Genomic DNA, 23,980 nt, shown 5'->3' on the forward strand with positions numbered 1-23,980 from the left:
AAAATTTTCAAGATTCCCCGTCACATCGAATCTTTAGTCGTATGCATGAAGCATTAAACAAAGATAAAAATAAAAACTAATTACACAGTTTATCTGAAATTTGTGAGATGAATCTTTTGAGCCTAGTTACTCTGTGATTGGACAATGTTTGTCAAATAAAAACAAAAGTGCTACAGTAGCCAAAAAGCCAAAATTTTGTGAACTAAACAAGGCCGATGCCGCTGGCAGCCGGTACTTCCCCCTTATAAAATACTCCACTAAATTCCTCCCTGCCCTGTCCAGTGGCCTGGTTGCCGCGTTTGGCTGGCAGTGGCACCCATCTCCGATGCGTGCTTGCTCTTTCTCGGGCATGCATGGGCAGGGGCCGACGGCTGGACTGGACTGGAGCGCCACCGTTAGGCAGGCATAAAGCGATCGAATCGCCGATTTCGTTCGTTGCTTGTCGAGACGCTATCCAAAGTCCCGCGCGGAGCTCCGTGAGACGAGTCCGCGTCGTCCACTGGTACACACGGCACGGCAGCCGCACCAGCACGTGCACGGTGCCGGTGGAGTTGCGTCCACGGATCCAACGCTGCTGCTGCTGCTGCTGCTGGTACCGGTGAATGGGGGAGATTCCGCCAGCACAGCCCGCGTCACTTTCCTCACCCTCGCGGCGGGGAGAAAACCGTACCCGGCCGTTGAATAAGCGAAGCATAAGCAACGCCAACCACCATGATCATTCTCTTCTTGCTCTCAGTTGCTATGGAATTGGATCCCGTGTCCGCTGCGCTGCTGCTTCATCAGGCAAAGCGCGACGCATGTACTCCTACGATACGACGACGCGCCGGCAGCGGCACGGGCAGTAATTGCGGCGGCGGAACTCTGGACGGCGGGTCAATGCCGGTAGAGGGTAGGCAGTAGGCTGTGGCCACCCCCAGTCCCCCCCACCTGGGCTTCTAGAGGGGTTGACGCTCCGAGGTCCAACGTGACGAGCCACATGCAAAACGCTGCGCGCTTTTTTCTACTATTTTCTGTATTGTAATTAGGCCCTGTTTAGTTTTCCACCCAAAATTTTTTCATCGAATCTTTAGACACATGCATGAAACATTAAATGTAGATAAAAAAATAAACTAATTACACAGTTTAGTTGAGAATCGCGAGACGAATCTTTTAAGCCTAGTTACTCCATGATTAGCCTTAAGTGCTACAGTAACCCACATATGCTAATGATAGATTAATTATGCTTAATAAATTTGTCTTGAAGTTTCCTGACGAGCTATGTAATTTGTTTTTTTATTAGTTTCTAAAAAACCCTTCCGACATCCTTCCGACATATTCGATGTGACACCCAAAAAATTTTGATTGCCAATCTAAACAGGCCCTTACAGTATTTCTACTGTATTTCTAGAAGGAGGGGCCGCGGGTCCCGTTCACGCTCGGGCATGTGTGGTGACTGCTGACTGGTCTGCTGCATGCCCACGACATGGTCTTCCCTGCACGCTCGTGGTCATTCGCCTCAACTTCGACTCTGGTTGGTCCTGGCGTTACAGTTGACCAGAGACTAGTACTACGTACTCTACTCCTACTATCCAGGCTCTGATAGCCCTGTATAAATATTTGTATTTCTCTCTGTTAACTTCGTGAGGTTAAATTCTAGTCACATTACAATTAGTTGTAGCAACCAACGGACCAACTACTAGTTTTAGTTATTTTTTTATAATGGAAGGTTTTTTAAAATTCAAGACTGTTAGGGCACTCACAATGCAAGACTCTATCATAAATTCCAAGACAATTAATTACATATTATTTATGATATTTTGCTGATGTGGCAGCATATTTATTGAAGAAAAAGATAGAAAAAATAAGACTCCAAGTCTTATTTAGACTCTAAGTCCACATTATTCGAGGTAATAAATAATTTTAGACTCTATGATAAAATCTGCATTGTGAGTGCCCTTATAGTTCGTACAGCCCTCTTAAATTAAAAGCACTCCTGAACTCTGCATATTCAAATGTACATAGCCTATGAAGTTCAAAACAAAAGCACATAGACTCTAGCGGTCATCATTTGTAGACCTTTGTTTAGTTTCAAAAAAATTGCAAATTTTTTCATTCCCCGTTACATCGAATCTTGCGGCACATGCATGGAGCATTAAATATAGATAAAAAATAACTAATTGCACAGTTTATCTGTAATTTATGAGACGAATCTTTTGAACCTAGTCAGTCCATAATTAAACAATATTTGTCAAATACAAACGAAAGTGCTACAATATCTATTTTACAAAAAAAATTTGGAACTAAACAAGGCCTAGATTGTCATCCATGTGTCTGGAAAAAAATACACCTTGGCCACCTATGTCAATTGCTGACATGCTGCTACAACCAAATCCTAAGAAGCTAGCTCTTGTGGTATAGCCTAGGTTCAGAGCCAGTAGATAGTTATGAAAATAACCTATAAAGGAGAAGAAACATGTTCTGTTTCAAATATCATATCATATTGCCACATATAGCTATAATGACCAACAAGTAGCAACCACTCCACTGTAGGATTCTTTACTAATACCACATACTCCCTCCATCCATAAATACATACACATCTCGTTATTTTGAGAAGTCAAATTTATTTAAGTTTGACCAAATATATATAAAAAATTACTAATATTTATCATATGTAATATGTATCATTAGATTGAGCATAAAATATACTTTCATAATATACTTATTCACATATATAAATATTAATATTATTTGATATATTTCTAGTCAAACTTAGAAAAGTTTGACTTCTCAGAAAACAAAATGTGTATTTATTTGTGGACGGAGAAAGTAGCTAACTATCAAATACATTCGACGTACTACAAGGTTGAGCAAAGCTAGCACTAAATAATGTGATTTTCTCTAGAGTTGTCTATTTGGAAGAAGGTTCCAATGAAACTAATTTTGCGCTTGCGTCAAACATATATCAGCAACGTGAGCAAGCGATGTCATTCCAAGCTGCTAATTATGTTCTAAACAGTCCTAAATTATAGAGCATCTCTCCACCGGGAAAGAAATGAAATTATCGTTTTTCGAGGATTCAAATAATTTTAAATTTGATTAGATATATAAAAGAATTAATATTTTTTATGATATATAATAAATATTACTAGATTAATTATAAAATATAAATTTTATAATAAATCTATTTGAAGATATAAATAATGATATCGTAGGATTCTTTGACTCTTCTAATGAAGATTTTTTTAATGGAGCAAGTATAATAGAAACGATAAAGTCCAGACTACTACAAGAAATCTGGGGACGTGGACAAAGATGGATTGACGATTGACGTGCACTTGGTCAATTGCCGGTGTGCTACGTAGTACGTCGCGACGTTATTCTCGGCATGCATCTTTTCTTGGTACACAGATCGTTGGAGTCGTTATTTTGTGAAAGCCGGACACTTTGAGGTCGTGTATGTGCTGTCACATTTCACATCATTGAATTATTCGTGATGTTTGATTTTTTTCTTACTTGGAAAACATTTTCTTTTTCTTTTTTTTTTCTTTTTGACAATTTGCTGGAAGACGTTTTTGACTGCATGTCATGACTCATGAGCAGAGACCAGAGATCGTCGAGGCCAGCGTTTCCCCTCCCCCGTTCCTCCGGCCCCACCGTGTTTTCCTTTCGAAAACGTGTATCCCCTAGTCCTAAATTATAATCTGCATATGGTTGAATTTCGCGATTGACCTTTGGGCCTTTCAAATTATTGTTTATGGAGGAAGTCTAGGTGCGGTGCTGTGTAAGTCGACATGTAGTACTTGCTTGGGAGGGTGTTGAGCCTTTGCTCAAGGCGAGTTTGAGTTGTCAGTTATCACACAAAAAAAAAATTAGTTTGAGTTGTCAGGACCCTGGACCAGGCAACTCCTTAGGCCGTCAGTTTCCAACACCTTGCCATCAATGTTTTTTTTGCTCTCGTCCGCACGCATCATCATGACGTTAGCCATTGCCATTCTATGATTCTACCATACTATCATTTCCACTTGTTATCAACTTTTTGCAAAGAAAAAAGACAAACAATATATGTTGCTCTATTGTGTGAGCTTCTCACCCAAACACATAGGGGAATCAATGGACAATACAGAAAGGTATCAAAAGACAATCAATATGTTTTCATGGTTTGATCATAAGGCCTTGTTTACTTCCACCCAAAATCCAAAAACTTTTCAAGATTCTCCATCACATCGAATCTTTAGACGCATGCATGAAGTATTAAATATAAACAAAATTAAAAACTAATTGCACAGTTTGGTCGAAATTTACGAGACGAATCTTTTGAGCTTAGTTAGTTTATAATTGGACAATAATTACCACAAACAAACGAAAGTGCTACAGTTGTCTCGAAAAAATTCGGCCAGGAACTAAACAAGGCCTAATATGAAAGCCATGAGATTTATGCCACAATTGTTTGACATGTTTTGTTTGGTTGTTCCCCTTTATCCATGTCAATGAAGAGTATTTAATGTCAAATTAGTTTTTGTCCTCTAGAATGTATTATATTTGAGTTAAATATTGAATGCTAGAATACAATATATTATAGGACAGAGTGAATATCTATTAATACATTAGCTCTGGACTCTTGTGTTAATCTAAATGTTAGATCATCTTAAAATCTAACCGTGTACATAGGCTCTTTCTTTTTTTTCTCCCGATTAATCTTGTACTAGGCGTGGATTCTGACTTAATCTAAGATGTTAGATCATCATAAAAGTCAATGGCATATATAGGTTCTTTTATTTTAAATATCATAATAGTCATGGATGCTGTTAGATCATCATAAAGTCTAACATTGTATACTATTTTCATTTCCTGATTAATCTCCTAATTTCACTAGGCTTGGTGTCTTTGATTTAGTCTAAGTTGTTTAAGTCAGCACAAAATCCAATGATGTAGGTTTTATCCTTTTTCTGATTAATCTCATAATTGTATCATCTCTTGACCCTTTTTTGCGACAAGAGAAGGCTTTATTGATTACTCAAACACAGAATTACATTCTTAAGCAACCAATTGCACCACGCACTGGAAACCTGCATACTACGCCACACCGCTAAGGTCTTGTTTATTTCCATCCTAAAACCTAATTTTTTTCAAGATTTCTCATCACATCGACTCTTTAGACGCATGCATGAAGTATTGAATATAGACGAAAATAAAAACTAATTGCACAGTTTGATTGGAATTTAAGATACGAATTTTTTGAGCCTAGTTAATCCATGGTTGGACAATAATTATCACAAACAAACGAAAATACTACAGTGTCGCAAAATTTTTTCGTTCAGAAACCAAACAGACGTAAATGTGAGGCACATTTTGCCAGTTGCCTCCTGCCCTGTCCTCTCCTGGATCGGATACAAAAGATGAGACCGCACTCGTGTGCTGGCATTGTCAGTGCACGTACAACGGTTCCATTCCTCGGCTAGACGGAGACACTCTCGTCTCGACATGACAGAAGTTCTACTTACAAAAGTGAAAAGTTTTCGGTATTGTAGTACTTTTGTTTGTTTGTGACAAATATTATCTAATCATAGACTAACTAGGATCAAAAGATTTGTCTCGTAATTTACAGCTAAACTGTGTAATTAGTTTTAGTTTTCGTCTATATTTAATGTTTCATGCATGTGCCACGAGATTCGATGTGACGAGAAATCTTAAAAACTTTTTGGTTTTCAGGTTGAACTAAATAAGGCCGTACCTCCTCTGTGCTGAGTATGGTGTTCTGTTTCAGGTAGCACCACATAACTTGCACGTGTCATTAGCCTCAAGTTTTCTGTTAACAATAGTTGGCAGGCCACCATTGAACGTCTTCGGCGAAAATCTTCACTTTTTTGTGGCACCTGCATTTTCCACACCTTATTCCACATTGACCGATCCCCGAGGGGGTTGCTGCCGCTACTTTGACCATTTTCCGAATGGTCCTTCAGCTGGCGAGGTCGCTAATCGGTAGGCTCTCCTTACCCAAAAAAAAAACCCCAATTTTTTCTCCTTACTCAAAGAACACTCGTGATCGACCGGCAACTCATTGAAGAGGCGTGCGAGGTTAGGGGTCAGTTGATCGAGTAGGATTATTTTTCTCAGATTAGGCCTTGTTTAGTTTCAAAAAAATTTAGAAAATCGATATTGTAGCACTTTCGTTTGTATTTGAGAAATATTATCTAATCATGGACTAACTAGGTTTAAAAGATTCGTCTCGTCAATTACAACCAAACTATGCAATTAATTTTTATTTTCGCCTATATTTAATACTCCATGCATACGTCTAAAGATTCGATATGACAGTGAATCTAAAAAAAATTACAAATTTTTTTGGGAACTAAACAAGGCCATAATAATTTGGCGTAGTTTGCTATTAGGTCTAAGGAGTCTCATGTGTTTTTTTTCTTGTTTTCCAAAGTGGATTGTCACTCTTTCTTGTAAAGACATTACTTAAGTTTTAATAAAGTTTCTACGCAAAAAAGAAGAATTTCTCAATTTTCCGCACATCCCAATCCCCTCCATCCTCTTCTATCAACTGACTAGCCCTCGTCACTCAGGTGGCAACCCAAATCAAGCGGTGAGACTTACACCGGAAAGACCGTATCAATCAGATTACCGACCTTTTGCTTTAATCTAAACCATTGTAACGTAACAAAAATAGAAGCGGTGTAGATTTTTTTTTCTTTTCTCGATTAATTTTGGAATTTTTAGACTCTCACAATGAACATAGTAGGTTTTTAAATTTGCCAAATACTAATGTAACAAGTATTATAGATAGATTTTCTGCCTAGCCACCACACCTGACCACATTCACCAGGCTGACTACGTGACTGCGTACGTGACTCCTGCGTGTGGATCAGGCAGGATGACTAGTCTAATATGAGCATCCCTCATGTGATGGCTGATTCTCTCTCTCTCCTTTTGTTAGCTGTGCTTAATCATGATCTTGTGATATGAGCCGTAGTTGATATGCAGATTAAAAGGAGACGAATATTTTTTTTTTGAGGAAAAAAGTGTCTACAAGCGTGGCATTTCGTATTAGAGCATTGACTTGGCATAAGTTTAATAAAATTCTACTCCTAGATCAAGATACAAAGTATTTAATTATGAGAACCCGAGGAACATCTTTCATTGTGCCCTCGCTACTAGAAACTAAAAATTTCGTATCGGTTCGACACCAGCTGACAGGAAGTTAGCCCACCGATAGAGAATTTTTGTGTCGGCATAGCACCGAGAAAAAATTGGCCCACCCAACAAAGAAACTGTTCTACCGATAGGGAATTTTTATTTTCTATCGGTGTTTTCCTATTAGTAACCTAATAGAAAAACTATTTTTTATACTTTTCTGTATTTCCTTGTCGGCTTCGCCCCGGAAATTCTGGTTTCCAGTGGCCTTCCCCGCAAGGCCGCAAGCAAGGAAGACGAAGCTTCGTTCGGTAGTCAAATGATCATATATAGTACAGTAAAAGGTCTGCAAGCACGTGTGCTGACTGCTGCCTCGATCTCTTTGGCTGGTTTTCTCATTTGTTGCTATCATCAGTGACGGCATCAACGACCGTTATTTAAATTGTTATGACCAATCGTGTTGGCAGTTAAGGAATCGTCACCTTTTTCTGCATCATTATTATGTCGTGTCGCAGATAGATAGAAGACCAAACTATATTATTGTGTACAACTAGTATTGAAAATTCTCTTCTGGAAGATGTCGATGCTTTTGGCTTGCAGGCTAGGTTGCTAGATAGATACGGAATTGAGATGTGTACTCCATGTATAGTATATAAAATAAAATTTAAAAGGAAGAAGTTTGTGCGGCGGATTGCGTACGTTGAAATTAAGCACGGACGAATTAAGCTCGTACGTACGTATATACGAACCAAAAACACGTCTTTGATAGATTTGGCTACGCGTGTTTGAAGTTCCATCTAGAGAGATAAAACTAAAGACTGTACTCCTACGGGGATTTTTTTTCCCCTGTAGCACAGGCTGGCCCAAAAAACAGAGACTCGGCCTTGTTTAGTTCCCAAAAAATGTTGAATTTTTTTTAGATTTCCTATCATATCAAATCTTGCGGCACATGTATGGAATATTAAATATAAATAAAAAAGATAACTAATTACACAGTTTGTATGTAATTTACGAGACAAATTTTTTAAACCTAGTTAGCTTATCGTTAGATAATATTTGTCAAATACAAACGAAGTGCTACTGTTTACATTTTGTAAAAAATTTTACAAGTAAACAAGACGAGCAGTAGACAGAGGGAGGGAAAATGGTTGGCATTTGTGGACGACGGGGCGGCGCGGGCGCGCGGCAGTCCGTTAGGGCGACCGTACTGCTCTACCATCCATACACGTGCAATAGCCGCCGGATCCGTTATGTCACCATGTGACATGACAGCGACCCAAGCGTCACGGTCCTGTTTTCCTCGCTATGGCCGTACTACTTCACCATTTAGGCCTACGTTAGGTGAAGAAGTGAAAAGTTTTCGATTCTGTAATATTTTTACTTTATTTAGTAATTATTATCTAATTATAGATTAACTAGGTTTAAAAGATTTGTCTCACAAATTATAGGTAAACTATATAATTAGTTAGTTTCTATCTATATTTAATATTTCATATATACGTCGCAAGATTTAATATAACGGAAAATCTTAAAAGGTTTTTAGGTTTTAGGGTGAACTAAACAAGACCACAATAGATGGGAAAGAGAGAGGTGCAAGCACCCACACTTATCTCGATTATTGCGACGGGACACTTGTACTTGGGGATAGCAATGGCAATGTGAACATGCACTTGTCATACTGAAAAGAGGATTGCCATGAAAATCTAGAGAACATTATATCTAAACTTGCATTAGGTTGGATTCTGATTTAATCCAAGATGTTAGATCATCATAAAAGTCAATGACATTGGTTCTTTAATTTTAAATATCATAGTAATTGTATTAGTCATGGACACTGATAGATCATCATAAAATCTAAAAATGCATGCTATTTTCTATTTCTTGATTAATAATCTCCTAAATTTGACTAGGCGTGAGATCTTTGATTTAATCTATAAGTTGTTAGGTCATCATAAAGTTCAACAATGTGGATTTTGTTGTTTTTCTATTAATCTCATAATTGTATTATATATTGACCTTTTGGTTTAATCTAAACCATTGTACATAATAAAATCAGGCCATGCAGTTTTTTCTTTTCTCAATTAATTTTGGAATTTGTGGGTTCACTCAATGAACATAGTAACTAACGGATATTTGTGCCATGACTGATTTTCTGCCTAGCCACCACACGTGACCACATTCACTAGGCTGACTGCTGCGTGAGTGCCTGACTCCTGCGTGTGGCTCGGGCATCACTCTCTACGACTAGTCTATGAGCATGCATCCCTCATGGGTCATGACTCATTCTCTCTCTCCTTTTGTTATTAGCTGCATCATGATCTTGTGACATGAGCTGTACGTAGTTGACGTGCAGATTCAAAACAGATATAATTCTGTTTTAGCAAAAAAAAAAGTGTCTACAAGCGTGGCATTTTTCATTCGTATTATTAGATCATTGACTTGGCATATATAAGTTAAATAAAAAAATCCTCCTCCTAAATCAGATACAACGTACTTATGAGTATCCGAGGAATATATCTTTCACTCTGCCCATCCCTGCATTGCAAATAAGCAAACCCCGTGATAAGAGAAGACGAAGCCTCCTTGGGTGGTCAAACAAACAAAAATCATACTACTAGTGAAAAGGGTTTGCAACCATTCTCTTCAAAAAAAAATCAGTACTTCTCGTTTGTTCTTACAAATCTGGCTGGTTTTGCCATTTATTTGGTGCTGTCATCAGTGACGCCATCAACCGTTATTTTTAACTTAAGTATTATCACGTTTTGAATCATTATACTATGCCGCAGATAGAAGACGGTTTGTCAACGCCTGTCACTTTTTCTCGAAGAAGTCGATGCTTGGCTTGCAGGCCAAGGTTGCTAGAGACACGGCGGATCGAGTTGAGACAAAAAATTCAAAAAGGAAGTGAAGTTTATATATGCGCCAGACTGCGTTGAAATTAACATGGACGAAGCTCGTATATACTGTAAACTAAAAACATACTTATCTTTGAATGGATGCTGGTTTGAATTTTTATCAACGTAGCGAGAGAGAAGATGAATGAAACTAATAAAGACCGTACGTGGACTTCATCTGTAGCACAGGCGGGATAATTTTGTGGACGACGGGGCGGCGCGGCAGTCCGTTAGGGCGGCCGTACTACCATCCATACACGTGCAAGATTGGCACCGGCCATTGTGCCACCATGTGACATGTATCTCCATCGCGACAGGACACTACTTGTACTTGGTAGCAGTTATTGCGAGTAAACGTAAAAAGACACAAAGAAATAGAATGAACTAGCAAACTAATAAACAATGGTCTTGTTTGGGCCTTGTTTAGTTTCTAAAAATTGTCAAGATTTTTTGTCACATTAAATTTTTGGATGCATGCATAAAGTATTAAATATAAACGAAAACAAGAACTAATTACACAGTTTGTTTGTAATTTGTGAGACGAATCTTTTGAACCTAGCTAGTTAATCATAATTAGACAATAATTATCAAATATAAATGAAAGGTCTCGTAAAAGATTTTGTGTAGTAGTGTTAAGTATAGATACATACATGCACATTTGAACAGCAGCATAGGCACTTTAAGGCCTTGTTTAGTTCCAAAATATTTTGCAAAATCGCTACTGTAGCTCTTTCGTTTGTATTTGACAAATATTGTCCAATCATGGACTAACCAGTCTCAAAAGATTCATCTCGTCAATTTCGACCAAACTGTGCAATTAGTTTTTATTTTTGTCTATATTTAATACTTCATGCATGTGTCTAAAGATTCGATGTGACGGGGAATCTAAAAAATTTTGCAAAATTTTTTGGGACTAAACAAGGCCTAAACATACTACTTGCATGCATGATTCATAAGCTGTGTGTTTTTTCCTTTATTTGATAATCATCGACTGTGCTGAAAATTTTGTAATAACTGGCTATTAACGTTATAAATTATTCCTTTTTAGCAAAAGAATACGGTTGTTCTATAATGCCTTAAACTCAAAAGTTTGATGTCGTTGTTGCATGGTTACATATTTTGATGGAACAGGAGGGGTTTTAGGCCCCTACTGGAATTTTATTAGAAAGGCAAAAGCCATCAGGTACAATCATGCAACGAAGAAAGAAAGAAAGAAAATTATTAAAATTAAACTTATACAAATGATTGTAGCTATAAGTCTATATGAGGTTGATATTTTACTTTTGCTCTAAGAATAATCAAAGCAAATTCCTTCTTGAAGACTTGCTTGCATCTACCGACTGAACGAATGGGGCAAACTTCTGAAAATTGAATCATTACGCATTGACCAGATGGACCAGCAACAAAAATCCTCTTATGTTTTATCCTTTTTACACTTGCACACTCTTCTGTATGTATGCGGCAGCACCGGTGGTTTATTGGTTTTCATCTCCCCATGCAACCATTTTATTTCAATTTGGCCCCTTTTTTTAGAAAATCCACTTTTACATCCCTAGCGGACGTAATCCTGACTTTAGACCCTGAGGGTTGGCGCCTAACCTACAGCGCAAGGTAACACGCCTTGGCACCATAGACCTTCAAGCCATGGGATAGCGTATTTCCTTGTGTGGTAGTGACATGGCAGGGACTCGACACCACAGATCTCGATGTAGAGCTCAGTGCCATACTTTTGATTCAAATGGTCACGGCTAGTCTCCTGCCCGAGGCTGGATGCATTTGTTCGTCCTCTCTCTCTCTTTCTCCCTCTCTCCAACACGTCCCTTCGTCTCCAGTCAACATATTCGAGCTTGAAAACATGGATTTAATCTGTAGATCTTCAAGAGCAAGGTATCCTCCCTCCCCTCCTTTGTCTTCACTCATTGATTTGCTCTATGTCATGTGTATTTTGGAACCCTAGGTATGTCGCTAGTAAGGCTACGAAGCAATTTTGACTTAGGTGTATATTTAACGTTGTAATGGTCGATCAGTTACGTTTACAAACTCGTGTTTAGGTATTGTCCTCGATTTATAAGTGTACACTTAGTTGCATGTGTTTCATGATTTGTTTATGATGTTAGTAATTTTGTTTAGGTTTAGGTTTAGGTTAGGTTTTGGAAGACAACTTTAGTGAAGAAATGTTCTTAGTACCCTCCATTTTTATAGATGAACGAGATGTGGCGTACGAAGAAGTGCGAAAGCGGGGTCGTCCGAAATCTTTGTACCCAAACACGTTTTGCAAGGATACACCTGTGCGTCCTGAATTACTGGTGCCTAACTGTGATTGTGGTAAGCTGGCGCACGTGCTTGAATCGAGGCATGATAAATTGTTTGTTATGATCCCTATGAATTACCTATTTTGATGTTGTCATTCTGTTTTGTAGAGTGAGGAGAGCTGCTAGTTTTTTCGGTGGATTGATGGTTCGGATAAGTTTGACCCAAGGTTTCTCCTTTTCCACAAGACATGGGGGCTTCCTGCAAGAAAGTACGTGGTCTTCAAGCGTTACCCGATTTTAAGAACAAAACTAGATATGCACCATATGTGAGTTTTAGAAACCAAATCTCACATATAGCTACAAATAAGGGGTAATATCAAAAGACAATGTATAAGTATATAACGTACTTAGTATAAAAGAGATAACCTTTAATAGCAAACAGCGGATAGACAACTCTAAACTTCGGGTATTAACTTCTCTCCACAGGATCCAACTGACTGGTTGATCACAAGCCCAAAACTTCTCCTGAGGTGTGGGGGAAATTGCAAGAGTGAGCACATATCGTACTCAAGAAGTATAACCAGGGGTTTATGAGGCTCAATTAGCTGACACTGGTTTGACTGCATTTAGCTTTTAATAGTGGATAGCATGTTTAATCATTGGATAGCGAATATCAAGGTAGCATAAATAATCCCATAACCACATGATCAATGTATACAAGAATTAAGAATAACACATATAAACAACATAATAAACCATCATTTATTATCATTATTCACGTTCATCAGTGTCCATCTATTCCGTCAGTTTTCCGGGCCGCCCGTATTCGTGGGCACGGCTAGTATACCAGATTTAACACTCTGCAGAGGTTGTACATCTTTACCCGTGAGTCGTGATTTACCCTTTCGCCCGAGGTCATGAGTCTCTTAACTCCCTTCCAAGGGAGGTCGGCAGAGATCACTATGAAGCCTTTCAAAGGTTTCGTCTAACAAGTTAGGGCCATTAGATTCACTCGGCAGGCAGATATAGAGCCCCCCTTCCATGGCACATAACTCGCAGCCTATACACATGGACAGAGGCCACACTATACCCAACGTGTCTAGCCATTCTTACGCCATTTAAGGTAACCGCTAACAAGCTAGAAAAAGATCCTCGTACTGAGCTAAAACCAGAGCCATATAGCCCTCATGGTTGTACGAATTGTCCCAGCTTTTGCCAAGGGATAAGTCCTTATGGAGGGTCAAGATCAATCTGTCAAAAGCCAGAGTTCTTTCCACCCTTTATGTTCAAGTTGCTAGAAAGCTTATTTTATTGTTTATTGTATATTCAAATATTCATGTTACAAGATCATGGATTATATTCAAGCACTAGCAAGAACTACCCAAATGCATATCCAAATAGGTATCAAGGAATTCAGGATAACAATCATCTATGATTTTGCTAAGGTCATCAAGGTGGACACATGCATATGATAAATGTTATATTAATTGTGTATAGGTAACAAGGATAATCCCCAATTATACTTGCCTTGATCAAAGCTCTCCTGAGCCTACTGGTCTTCAAAGGCTTGATCTTGATCACCAACGTACGGCTCACTGTCTATTCCCAATCATCAATCAACAACACGCAATCCAATGTAGACAATCATACACAGAGCAAACAAGCTAAAATTAGAACAGTACAACAAACAGTGGTAAATAAAAGATAAAAGTTTATAAAAATGTTCTATGCAGCGCTACGATCACACAAACGTAAAGTTCACGAAAATCGGAATTAAAACGTAGAAGTTATGAATTTTCCAAAATTTCCTATAGAGAAATAATTAATTAAATGCTTCTGCGAAAATAAAAAGTTTCAAAACAGTGAATAAACACTTCTAACATGTAGAGCTCGTAAATACGAATCTAACGGAATTTGAATGGATGAAAACGGAGTTGAAACAAAGATTTTATGAGCTAAACAAATCCAGTGGCAGTTTAGTAAATACTGAAAACGTATTTTGAAACCAAACCGAGCTATTTACGCTTTAAAATGGACAAAGCGTATTTTCCGAAGGCGTAAAGGACTGCGGAGTAAATACCGAAAAGTTTCAGGGACTCTTTATGAAGTTTCACAACGAAGGGGTATGTTTTGTTTTCGGCCCTTGATCTCCAATCCAACGGCTCAGATTTCTTCCATGGGAACACGGCGGCGGCCGGCCGGCAGGGGAGACTCCGGCACGGTGGTGGCCATGGGCGCCGCCCTGGACTCACCGGAGTTCATGGATTTTGCGACTCCGAGCTCTAGGAAAGGAACGGAAAGCACCGGGCGGAGGAGAATCTCACCACGAATTCACCTAGCCACTTTGTTTGCGCCGAGGAAGAGTAAGAAGTGCTCGCCGCGGTGGAGAACTCGTGCGGCTTTCGGCGAGATCCGAACTTCAGCGTTCGTGGCGGCTAGGGCTCGATTTTGCGGCGGAAACGGAAAGCAAGCGCGCGGGGTACGATGCTAAGGACTTTATAGGGGTTAGGGAAAGCAAATCCTGCCTAAATCGGGATTGGGGTCGATTGGGGGAGAAGTCCTTCCCGGACACGCACGAGGAAGGAGAAAGGAGAGGAGGGAGTCGCTGACCGGTGGGCCTAATACGTCAGCGGGAGAGAGACAGCAGGTCCGGGCGATCAGTGACACGGGGGCGAGCTGCGCGCGACTGGGCCGGAGAAGTGGGCCAGGGATCCGAGGGGAGGGAAACGCTGCTGCTGCTGGCCATTGGGCTGGGGAGGGGAGTGGGCCGAGGGCCAGGATAGGGAGAGGAGAAGTTTTGTTTTTTTTCTATTTCTATTTCTTTTATTCCAAGTCCATTTTCAAATCTATTTTTAAAATCACTTTGAAATACTTTTGAATTTTAGTCAAACCACTCAAGTCAACAAAAATTAATGCAAAAGCATGAATGCACAACAAGTTGCTAGGTCCCATGATAAATTTTAATTCAATAAAAAATATTATTTTCCTATGTTTCATGAGCACAAAAATACAAAATTAAATCATTTTTCACCTATTTCAAAAGTTGCAAATTTTTGGGTGTTACATTAGGTTCCACCTCCCCCGAACCCTCCACCAATGAAAGATGAGAAGAACAAAGCCACGTCAAAGCGACTTGACAATCCGCCTATGTGAATGTGGAGATCCAGCTGTGGTTGAGGATTCATTTGTTTCTGCACAGTTTCGTTGTGGCAACAAAAAATGAAGTACATAAACTGCAGTATGGATAAGGGCACCTGCAGTATGGATCAATGCAAAGCGTGTCCTCTGAATTGGCACAATCGTTGTTGTCATCCTCCTCGTCGTCGTGCTCGTGCTTAGATCACATGGACGGAGGAGGAAAAGGCAGATGCTCAAGCTTGACAGGGAAGGAGGGAGAGGAACCCGCTCGGCTGGCATTTTAGGTGACAACTTGGGGCCTCTGCTCTCCTCCGTCATCGTCAACCGCCACTGCTCTGCTTCATTGCCATCTTGGACTTCTTTTTTTCTGAAAGGCAATCTTGGACTTTGGTGCAGCAACAAAAAATAGGTGTCTCTTCGTTGCAAGCTAAGCTACCCGTCAAACGGTTGCTGCAAATGCAGTTGCACTTACACGAGCAATGCTCAACACGCTGCAGAGCTAACCGTACTGTAAGCTCCATGGAGGCATGAGGTACCAATCTGACATTCTCAAGACATCTGCTACAGAGGTACTTGGTCAAAATTCTGCTCCCATTGATTCGTCAGAATGACAGTATATGGTTTACATTCTCTGAGAAGCGCCCCGTGCCTCTTGACAGGTATCAGCTACAGCTGATCAGGGAGCAGGAAGCTCAACTCTTTACAAGGCAAGGCTTTTGTTTGTTGTCTATACAACTTCTAGTGTTTCTATACGCTTGAAATTCAAAATAAACTCTATATACCATTTACATGATAGCTACTTAGTCTAATCGATGGTCTATGCTACACGCACAGCAGGCATGCTGTCCACCCACTGCCAAAAAATCGAATGCAAAAATTACCAATAGCCTGGGCCTCCTGTCCTCATCTCTTCTGGAAGTTGAACTTCATGATGGCAAAACTGAACAGGAACGCGAAAAACACGGTCAGCCCAACGTGCACCACTGCGACAACCCACAGGAAGTCATGACGGAAGCCGAAGTAATCCTCGATAAACTGCGCCACGGACTGGCCTGTCACCGAGTCATCGAGCGGATGCGTGATGTCACCAAACTGGGAGGCAACCAATCCGTAGAGTGTCCATGCGACTGGGCAGGCCCAGCTGTACCACCTCCACCAGATAGGCAGTTTCTGAAGAAAAAAAAATGAGTGCATCATGAGTAATAAGAAAATGGTGAAGGGTTGTCGTCTCTATGTAATAATAAGGAATGAAAAAGGGAAAATGCAAAACCAAGAGGAGAGTTACTTACAGGTCGGGGGATTAGATATCCTGAGAAGAGGTTCCAAATGTTGTAGAATGCCGATGAGATGATGGCTGCTATGCTTTCGTTCGGAGTCAAGCCAACCGCCATCATCCCATAGAACGTGAAGTAAAGCAGTGTGAAGTACATGAAGAACATGTACCAGAGGAACTTGGCAACAGTCCACTCAAATCCAATCATTGAATAGACTAGCACTCCATATAGCAAAGTCTGGACAAAGATATAGGGAAATTCAATCGCGACCTGCAAAAGAACAAAGCAAAATCGTTAAGCTCTTGGGCCAAAAGAATTCAGATTTCATCCTTCACATCCACAAGGTTGGAACTACAATGGTGAAGAGAGTAACGCAAATTACCTGTCCAAATGCATACGGGAAAGCTGAATACATGCCCGCTGCTCGTTCTCGGTAGAAGACTGTTCGCTCCACCACCACCACTGGTTGAACCGAACCAGAGTTCTGCACTCCAATGTATATAACTGCGGCGTACATGGATCCCATGGCATTGAACAGATCCTGTTGTTTTTTACTGCACCGAAGACACGAGTAAGGCATTAGAAAATATACTTCACGGTAGCTATTATTGCCTCACAGATCTGCAGATAGAATAAAAGTTAAATGATATACGTTTTTCGTCCAAGGTCCCAGAACATGGTTCCAAACATGAGTGCAATGACGATGGTGAACAGTAACCTAACTGCTGTGTAGGATGGGTTCCTCCAATATGACTTTTTCTGCTTCCAGAAGCAAGCTAGGCACTGAGTAAAAAACGATCTGGAGTACTGTGTAGGGAAATTCAGATCAATAGAGCCAGAAGGTGGTGTGCTCAGCTCCTCTATGAGTGCCTTGTTCCTTCTGAAATAATGAAAATGAAAATCAGTTAGATTAATCGTCAAAGACACCTGTCCTCGGCTTCGGTTCTGCATTGCATGCCAGGAGGCTTACTGGTATAATTCTGATTGCCTGTAGATTTCACTAAAATCAACCCCAAGGATCTCTTCCTGAGAACTAGAGGTCACTTCCAGCATCCATGTGGCTGGGTTATATCCATCCTTTATCTTGCTAATACCTTCGATTCCCTGGACAAATAATAGGATTTTTCATTTGGTTTAGCAGGCAATTGGGGTTAAAACATGCTGTGATAACCGTTCATTTACTTCTCTTCTCACCTCAAAGTACTCAATCAATTTTGATGAATTCTGGCCCACTGGACCAACATATATCTCTTCTCCACCTCTCTTCATTAAGAAAAGCTGTAATTCAGACATAAACAAACTGTCAATATATGATCTTGTCTAACAATATTGCCCGTACACACAAACAAGAAGAAGAATCAGTCACCTCATCAAACGCTTCAAATATGTCAATGCTTGGCTGGTGAATGGTGCAAACGACAGTTCTTCCAGTATTGACAGTATTCCTTACAGTCCTCATCACAATTGCAGCTGCACGAGCATCAAGGCCGGAGGTTGGCTCATCCATGAAAACAATTGAAGGGTTGGCAACAAGCTCCACAGCAATAGTTAGCCTCTTGCGTTGCTCAGTTGACAGACCACTCACTCCAGGAAGCCCAACAAGTGCACCCCTCAGTGATGTGAGCTCTACGAGATCCATGACCTCCTCAATGAACATCTGTTATCATGAAGTTTAGCAGATAAGATCTACAGTCAGTTGAGAAAAAATCCAAGACCTGATTATTTGCTTGTATTTGTTACTAACCTTTCTTGTTTCTAAGTTGACATCTGAAGGAAGGCGTAGCCATGCAGAAAATAGGAGTGATTCATACACTGTTACATGTGGAGAATGAATATCATTTTGCTCACAGTATCCTGATATGCGTGCAAATGTCTCTTGCTTCTTTGGATATCCTGATATGGTAATATCTCCCTCAATATAGCCCCCAGTCTTTCTGCCAGCTAAGACATCCATAAGGGTGGTCTTTCCAGCACCACTAACACCCATCAATGCAGTTAGGACTCCTGGCCTAAAAGAACCGCTAACACCCTTCAAAAGAAGCAAACGGTCTTCTGTCACTCCTTGCGCTTTCATTGCCTGCGTGTAAAAAAATATGATCAGGTAAGAAATCTTGGCTATATCATATATTTTTGTATCTCAACTTCATGGAAAAGAAAATTACCTCGGGCATGTCCACTGAGTATCTTATGTCATTAAAGGTAAGTGACAATGGTGGAAATGGGAGTGTCATTCCCTTCCTGTTCTGACTAGAATCCACGCTGCTATGCACAGAGTTTTGGCCAACGCTGTGGGACAGCTCCAGGTCCTGCCTCCTAGATTTCTTTTCCTTATGACCCTCTATGACTTCACCAGTTAAGCTGGCATGTTTTTCTTTCAATTCCTCTTCAGACATTGATCCATGGGAATCAGTGAATGCTGTCAGAAAAAGCAAGTGGCTACAGTTACAATCTTTTAACTCAAATCACTGAATCTCTAATTTTGGCTGTTACTCCGTATACACATAAAAAATATGTCTTATAAATATACTTACGACTCAAAACCGCAAGAGCTACAGTGTAGAGCAGGTTGAAGAGGAGAGTATATCCAACCAAGGCACCGAGCCCAATCCAATACCACTTAGCTTCAGTAAAGACACCGCGACTTCGAAGAACAACAATTCCCACGGTTGTTCCATTTTGAATCTGTACCAAGAAAACGCATGTTAGTTTTTCTATTTACCATGTTGTAATTCTTCTGCTGCTCAAGATATGGTGTACTTACTTTGTTCCAACTGTGCCCCAAAAATTCATTTGTTGAAATGGCATTTTGTGCATAGGATAGAGGAGAGATCCAGTAACCCCAAATCCACCATTTCTTCACATCAGCTGGAAAAGAGAGATAAATCAAGCTAAACATATAGACGAGAAAATCATTCATTATTTTGAAAGAAACATGAACATCGATCATGTCACCACAGAAAGTTGAGTTACTTACGTCGTGCAAGTATAAAGCCACCCAGTGTTTGAAAAGCCAACAGCGCTAAGGGGCCAAAGGTATGAGACACAACCATGTCTCTTCCAATTCCAGCAATGAAGCGGAAAAGAGCAGATGACATCTGATTGAGTGCAAGGAGCAGCAGATACTGCTTAAAGAACCTGATGACAAACAATCGCTCAGACTTCGTTTAACAAATTTATTTATCATTCAATGTTCAATTTGATTATTTCTAATTAGAAAACAATTAAGTGTGATGAAAGGAGCATATTTCATGGATTCCGAGACATAAGACATGTGTTCTAACGCATCTTACCTGATCACACTGGGATCAAATCCAATGACATAGTATGTGGTGAAAACATAAACCCCAACTTCCAAAAATGTGATAGGGATCTGAAGAATCCATGATGGTATGGTGTAGGCCCATGCAGGAAAGAAGAGAAGATCCCTCTGCTTGAAGAAAACCGGAAGCTTCATGACAGTCATGGCAAGCTCTGCGAAACCATTGAACATGATTGTGTCGAGGGCAAAGAAGAGTGCTCCCATGTAGATGCCTCCATAAGATTCTTCTCGTTTCATATTGGTACGGAAAAATGTGGTCATCACAATAAACGACATAACAGTAAGCTGCAACAATAATGGAAAAGTTCAGATTGATGTCATCTAATCTATACCTTAATAATCAGAATAAACGCATTAAAAAATGAGCTTACATTAACAGCCTTGAAAATGTACATAAATGCATTCCTCTTCATGAGTAGAAGCTCCCTGTCAATAGTGGCTTTGAGCAACTCCTTCCTGCTGACACCAAACTTTGAAGTAGCTAGAGCAGCAGGGTGGCTCCAGGTCCTATCAAATGGCTCTGAAAGTTCATTTTGTATGGACCGGCCCACGTGGAATGTACTGAATGCATCTGCAAATTTCTTCACAGGCACAAAACAGTATGGCCTGTCCTGCCGATACCAGTACTGCCCCTGGTCTTTCCTTGATGTCACCTTTTAAATAAGTGAAACATATCAGTGCAGTTCGCCTTTAAAAATCAAAATCACTAGATGACAGGATTTATAGATGATGCTCATACTTCCTGCAAGAAGTCAGCAACACCCTTTCTGGCAGGGCATCTGAAGCCCATGAACTCAAAGAACTCGAGCACATTTTCACGGGGGCCCTGGTATACAACATGCCCATCAGATAGGAGTATAATGTCATCGAACAAGTTGTATGTTTCAGGCGCTGGCTGGAGCAAGGAAATGACTGCAGTTCCACCAAGGATGTGGATAGTCTGCCTAAGCGAATTCACAATCTGGTATGTGGTTGAGCTGTCCAGTCCAGTGGATATCTCATCCATGAACAAAGCTCTTGCTGGACCAACAAGCATTTCACCTAAGCAGTGAGGACATAAGGAGGTTAGAACGTGTTTTTCTAGCGTTTTACAGTAAAATACAACAATTTAAGGGGGAAAAAAGGATGCCCTGGGTTTGTATTTTGATCATTGCTTGTACCTGTTGTGACACGCTTTCGTTGACCACCAGAAATACCCCTCATCATCTCATTTCCTACCACCGTATCAGCACAGACCTCCAAGCCTAATATCTGCAGGTATATGTAGGCAAGCAGCAGGCATGAGATCTCAATTCCGTGATAACAAAAGTCATTTTGGTTGTGTTACAGCTAGCAGACTGTACCTTCAGTATGTAGTCTGTAACAATACTGGATTCTTGCCCACCCATAGCTGAGGCCTACAGAAGTTTATAGTTAAATAGCTGTTACCAAGTTGCAAATAAACAGGTAGGAGGTGATATATATGGCTGTCTACATTAAGTGCTGAAATGTTCCTGTTTTATACTTGCACGAATAGTTTTATCAAGGACAGAATGCTCTTAAAATCTGTAACAGCCTCACCTTCATATAGACATCAATATCATGATCTGGCTTGATGTTTGCTGCCTTCTCTCTTCTCGCCAACTCAGTCAGCATTTCTAGAACAAGGCAAATAACAAAGCTTAGTACTAATCCAAGTGATGGCATAACCCATCCAATGGTCTGAAATAAAAGAAACCACACGCATACCATATCTAGTGCCAACACCTTGGCACCGCGCCGAGAAGGCCAAGGTCTCCCTCACAGTCATCTCCCCAATGTGGAGATCGTGCTGGCTGATGTAGGCCGCTGTCCTCTCGGGGACAAACTCGTTCATCCCGTGCCCATTGTAGGTAACCTTCCCTGAAACCCTGAGGTCCTTGTCGAGCTTCCCTGCCAGCGCCAGGAGCAAGGTGGTCTTGCCTGATCCGGGAGGTCCGAGCAGCAGAGTCATCCTCCGGGGCTTGACGACCCCGCTGACGTCATGGAGGACGGTCATCGGCCGCTTCCTGCTGGGCAAGATGTGGAGCGCGTTCCCGATGGACTGTGAGGGAGAGACAGCAGAGATACTTCCATTTTAGTACGGAACGATGCATAAATTAGATGTCGCAGTGAACAATCACGCAGTTGCAGCTCTAGGCAATAAGCAAGGTGCGAGAAGTCGATCACGCACGGAAGGTGCTCGAGTAAACGCCGCAGTGGCGCTTTCCGGCGTCGCGGCGAGCGCCCGCCATGATGGTTGTTGCTCCTCGCGGTACGGATGGAAACGCGACGGCCGAGACAGACAATAAGAGCGGGGTAGGCGCCGCCGCTAGGAGGGGATGCGGCGGCGGCGGCGGCGGCTATGGGTGCTCGGTGGCGGGAGAGATCGGGTGGAACAGAATCAACTTTGCCCCGATTTTTTTTTATGCGTGTAGCACTTTTATTTATATTTAAAAATTATTATTTAATTATGGACTACACCTTGACATAAAAGATTCGTCTAATAAATTATAGGTAAACTATATAATTAATTTTTAATTTATATTTAATACTCTATACATGTCGTAAGTTTTGATGTGATGGCTTAATAGGTTTTTGATTTTGAGATGAACTAAACAAGACCTCAGCAGAGAGACTTTAGCTGTCTCCAATAGGAGACCTATTGGGAAACCCAAAACTAAAATAGATTTTCAACACAATATCTATAACCTCCAACAAACTACCTATACGGAAGACCCATTTTAGATATTAGGAGAGGAACAACCCAAATTTAGGTATCCTCTCCTCGAGACCCATTTGCAGAAAATGTTATCTTTTAGGTCTTGTTGAAGAAGACTAAAAATAAGTATTGAATCTTGTGACTGTAGCGCTATCCAAAAAACAAATAAGTCTTGTATTTTGGGTGAGGATTGTTGGAGATAGTGTTAGCGGAGGGCAGATCTCAGCGGAGGTCAGAAAGGGTTTAATGGACCAGTAGGTCCAGTTGGACTGGTTTGTAACAGAATAATGGCTCCGCTGAATATGGTCTTTTTGTTCAAATTTGAAGCTGCCTTCAATCTAGAGAAATTAAGGTCCTGTTTGGTACAGCTCACAACAGCTTCATGAGCTGTTGTGAGCTGTTTTTTTTGCCAAACATTTATTTCCAAAACAGCTTTATGGGTGAAGCTGTTTTTCCTCTCCTCTAACAAAGACATAAGTTGGATGAAGCTGGAAAAAAGTAGCTTATTGCAGCTTCTCCCTCATTTCTCTCTCTCAACTATGCATGAAGCAGTTGCTGAAGCTATTTTGCCAAACACTTTTTCCAAAACAGTCCAGCTTCATCTAGAAAGTCACTCATGAAGCTATTTTCTAAAAAAACAGCTTCACTAGTGAAGTTGAGCTGTGCCAAACAAGCCCTAAAAAACTGTAAAAAAAAGGTTGTTGGTTAACTTGATGCAGCTGTTGATGGGTGGCTAGCTTGACAGCCCCATATATCAGCAGGTGCAAAGTGTGCACCTGTTCTCCAAATTTTTAGGGCCTCCAAATTTGGTACATTTATATTTATCACCAAGTAAAAATTAAATGGCCCATCAGCTCATAGCACTTGGCAGCCCATCAGCCCTTCTCTCACATAGGACTGCAAGTCGGCAGCGACGCGTTTGCCGCAATTCAGATCATCGTCGCGCCGTTGCAGCTGCTAGACCTAGACGCGGCAGAATCAGCACGGCATCGCGGGCTTGCAGCGATCACGCAAACATCACCAAGAAGCAGTTGTCATCCGCCGGCGCCGAGAGCCTACACCAACACGACGCCATCGACAGCTCGATAGACGGTACGCACACAAATTTATCCCCATTCCCAATTGTGTACGGTTGTACACTTCTACCTTGAAAATCATATTAGTCTAAAATCTGCATTATTTAGGGAATTTCATAGGAGATTTTAGATTTGCATCATGTCTTCAAGAAATAGGAAGTTTGAATATGGTCATGAAAAACATAAGAA

General features: G+C 40.7%; 1 protein-coding gene across 1 annotated transcript; it reads right to left on the reverse strand.

The window, feature by feature from the left end:
• Positions 15,389 to 22,396, reverse strand: LOC8054365 (ABC transporter G family member 37). Its single transcript, XM_021456868.1, has 20 exons — positions 22,188 to 22,396; positions 21,725 to 22,058; positions 21,557 to 21,633; positions 21,340 to 21,393; positions 21,157 to 21,247; positions 20,736 to 21,037; positions 20,368 to 20,649; positions 19,968 to 20,281; positions 19,652 to 19,812; positions 19,439 to 19,542; positions 19,209 to 19,359; positions 18,840 to 19,093; positions 18,422 to 18,754; positions 18,044 to 18,334; positions 17,872 to 17,955; positions 17,648 to 17,781; positions 17,330 to 17,557; positions 17,060 to 17,231; positions 16,693 to 16,947; positions 15,389 to 16,573 (listed from the first exon to the last, which is right to left on the reverse strand). Exons 2-20 carry the CDS (start codon positions 22,011 to 22,013, stop codon positions 16,307 to 16,309), a joined length of 3,843 nt encoding a protein of 1,280 aa, XP_021312543.1. The 5' UTR covers positions 22,014 to 22,058; positions 22,188 to 22,396; the 3' UTR covers positions 15,389 to 16,306.

Source organism: Sorghum bicolor, chromosome 3, assembly GCF_000003195.3.
Source record: "Sorghum bicolor cultivar BTx623 chromosome 3, Sorghum_bicolor_NCBIv3, whole genome shotgun sequence".
NCBI classification, from domain to species: domain Eukaryota; kingdom Viridiplantae; phylum Streptophyta; class Magnoliopsida; order Poales; family Poaceae; genus Sorghum; species Sorghum bicolor.

What these genes read in the sequence shown, in the direction of transcription:
- LOC8054365 (XM_021456868.1), bottom strand. Translation starts at nt 22,013, where the DNA reads ATGACCGTCCTCCATGACGTCAGCGGGGTCGTCAAGCCCCGGAGGATG. An exon ending in AGCTCTTGCGGTTTTGAGTC is followed by an intron (nt 19,094 to 19,208) that starts GTAAGTATATTT and finishes TTTTTCTGACAG; the next exon opens with CATTCACTGATTCCCATGGA. An exon ending in AGGCAATCAGAATTATACCA is followed by an intron (nt 17,558 to 17,647) that starts GTAAGCCTCCTG and finishes TCATTATTTCAG; the next exon opens with AAGGAACAAGGCACTCATAG.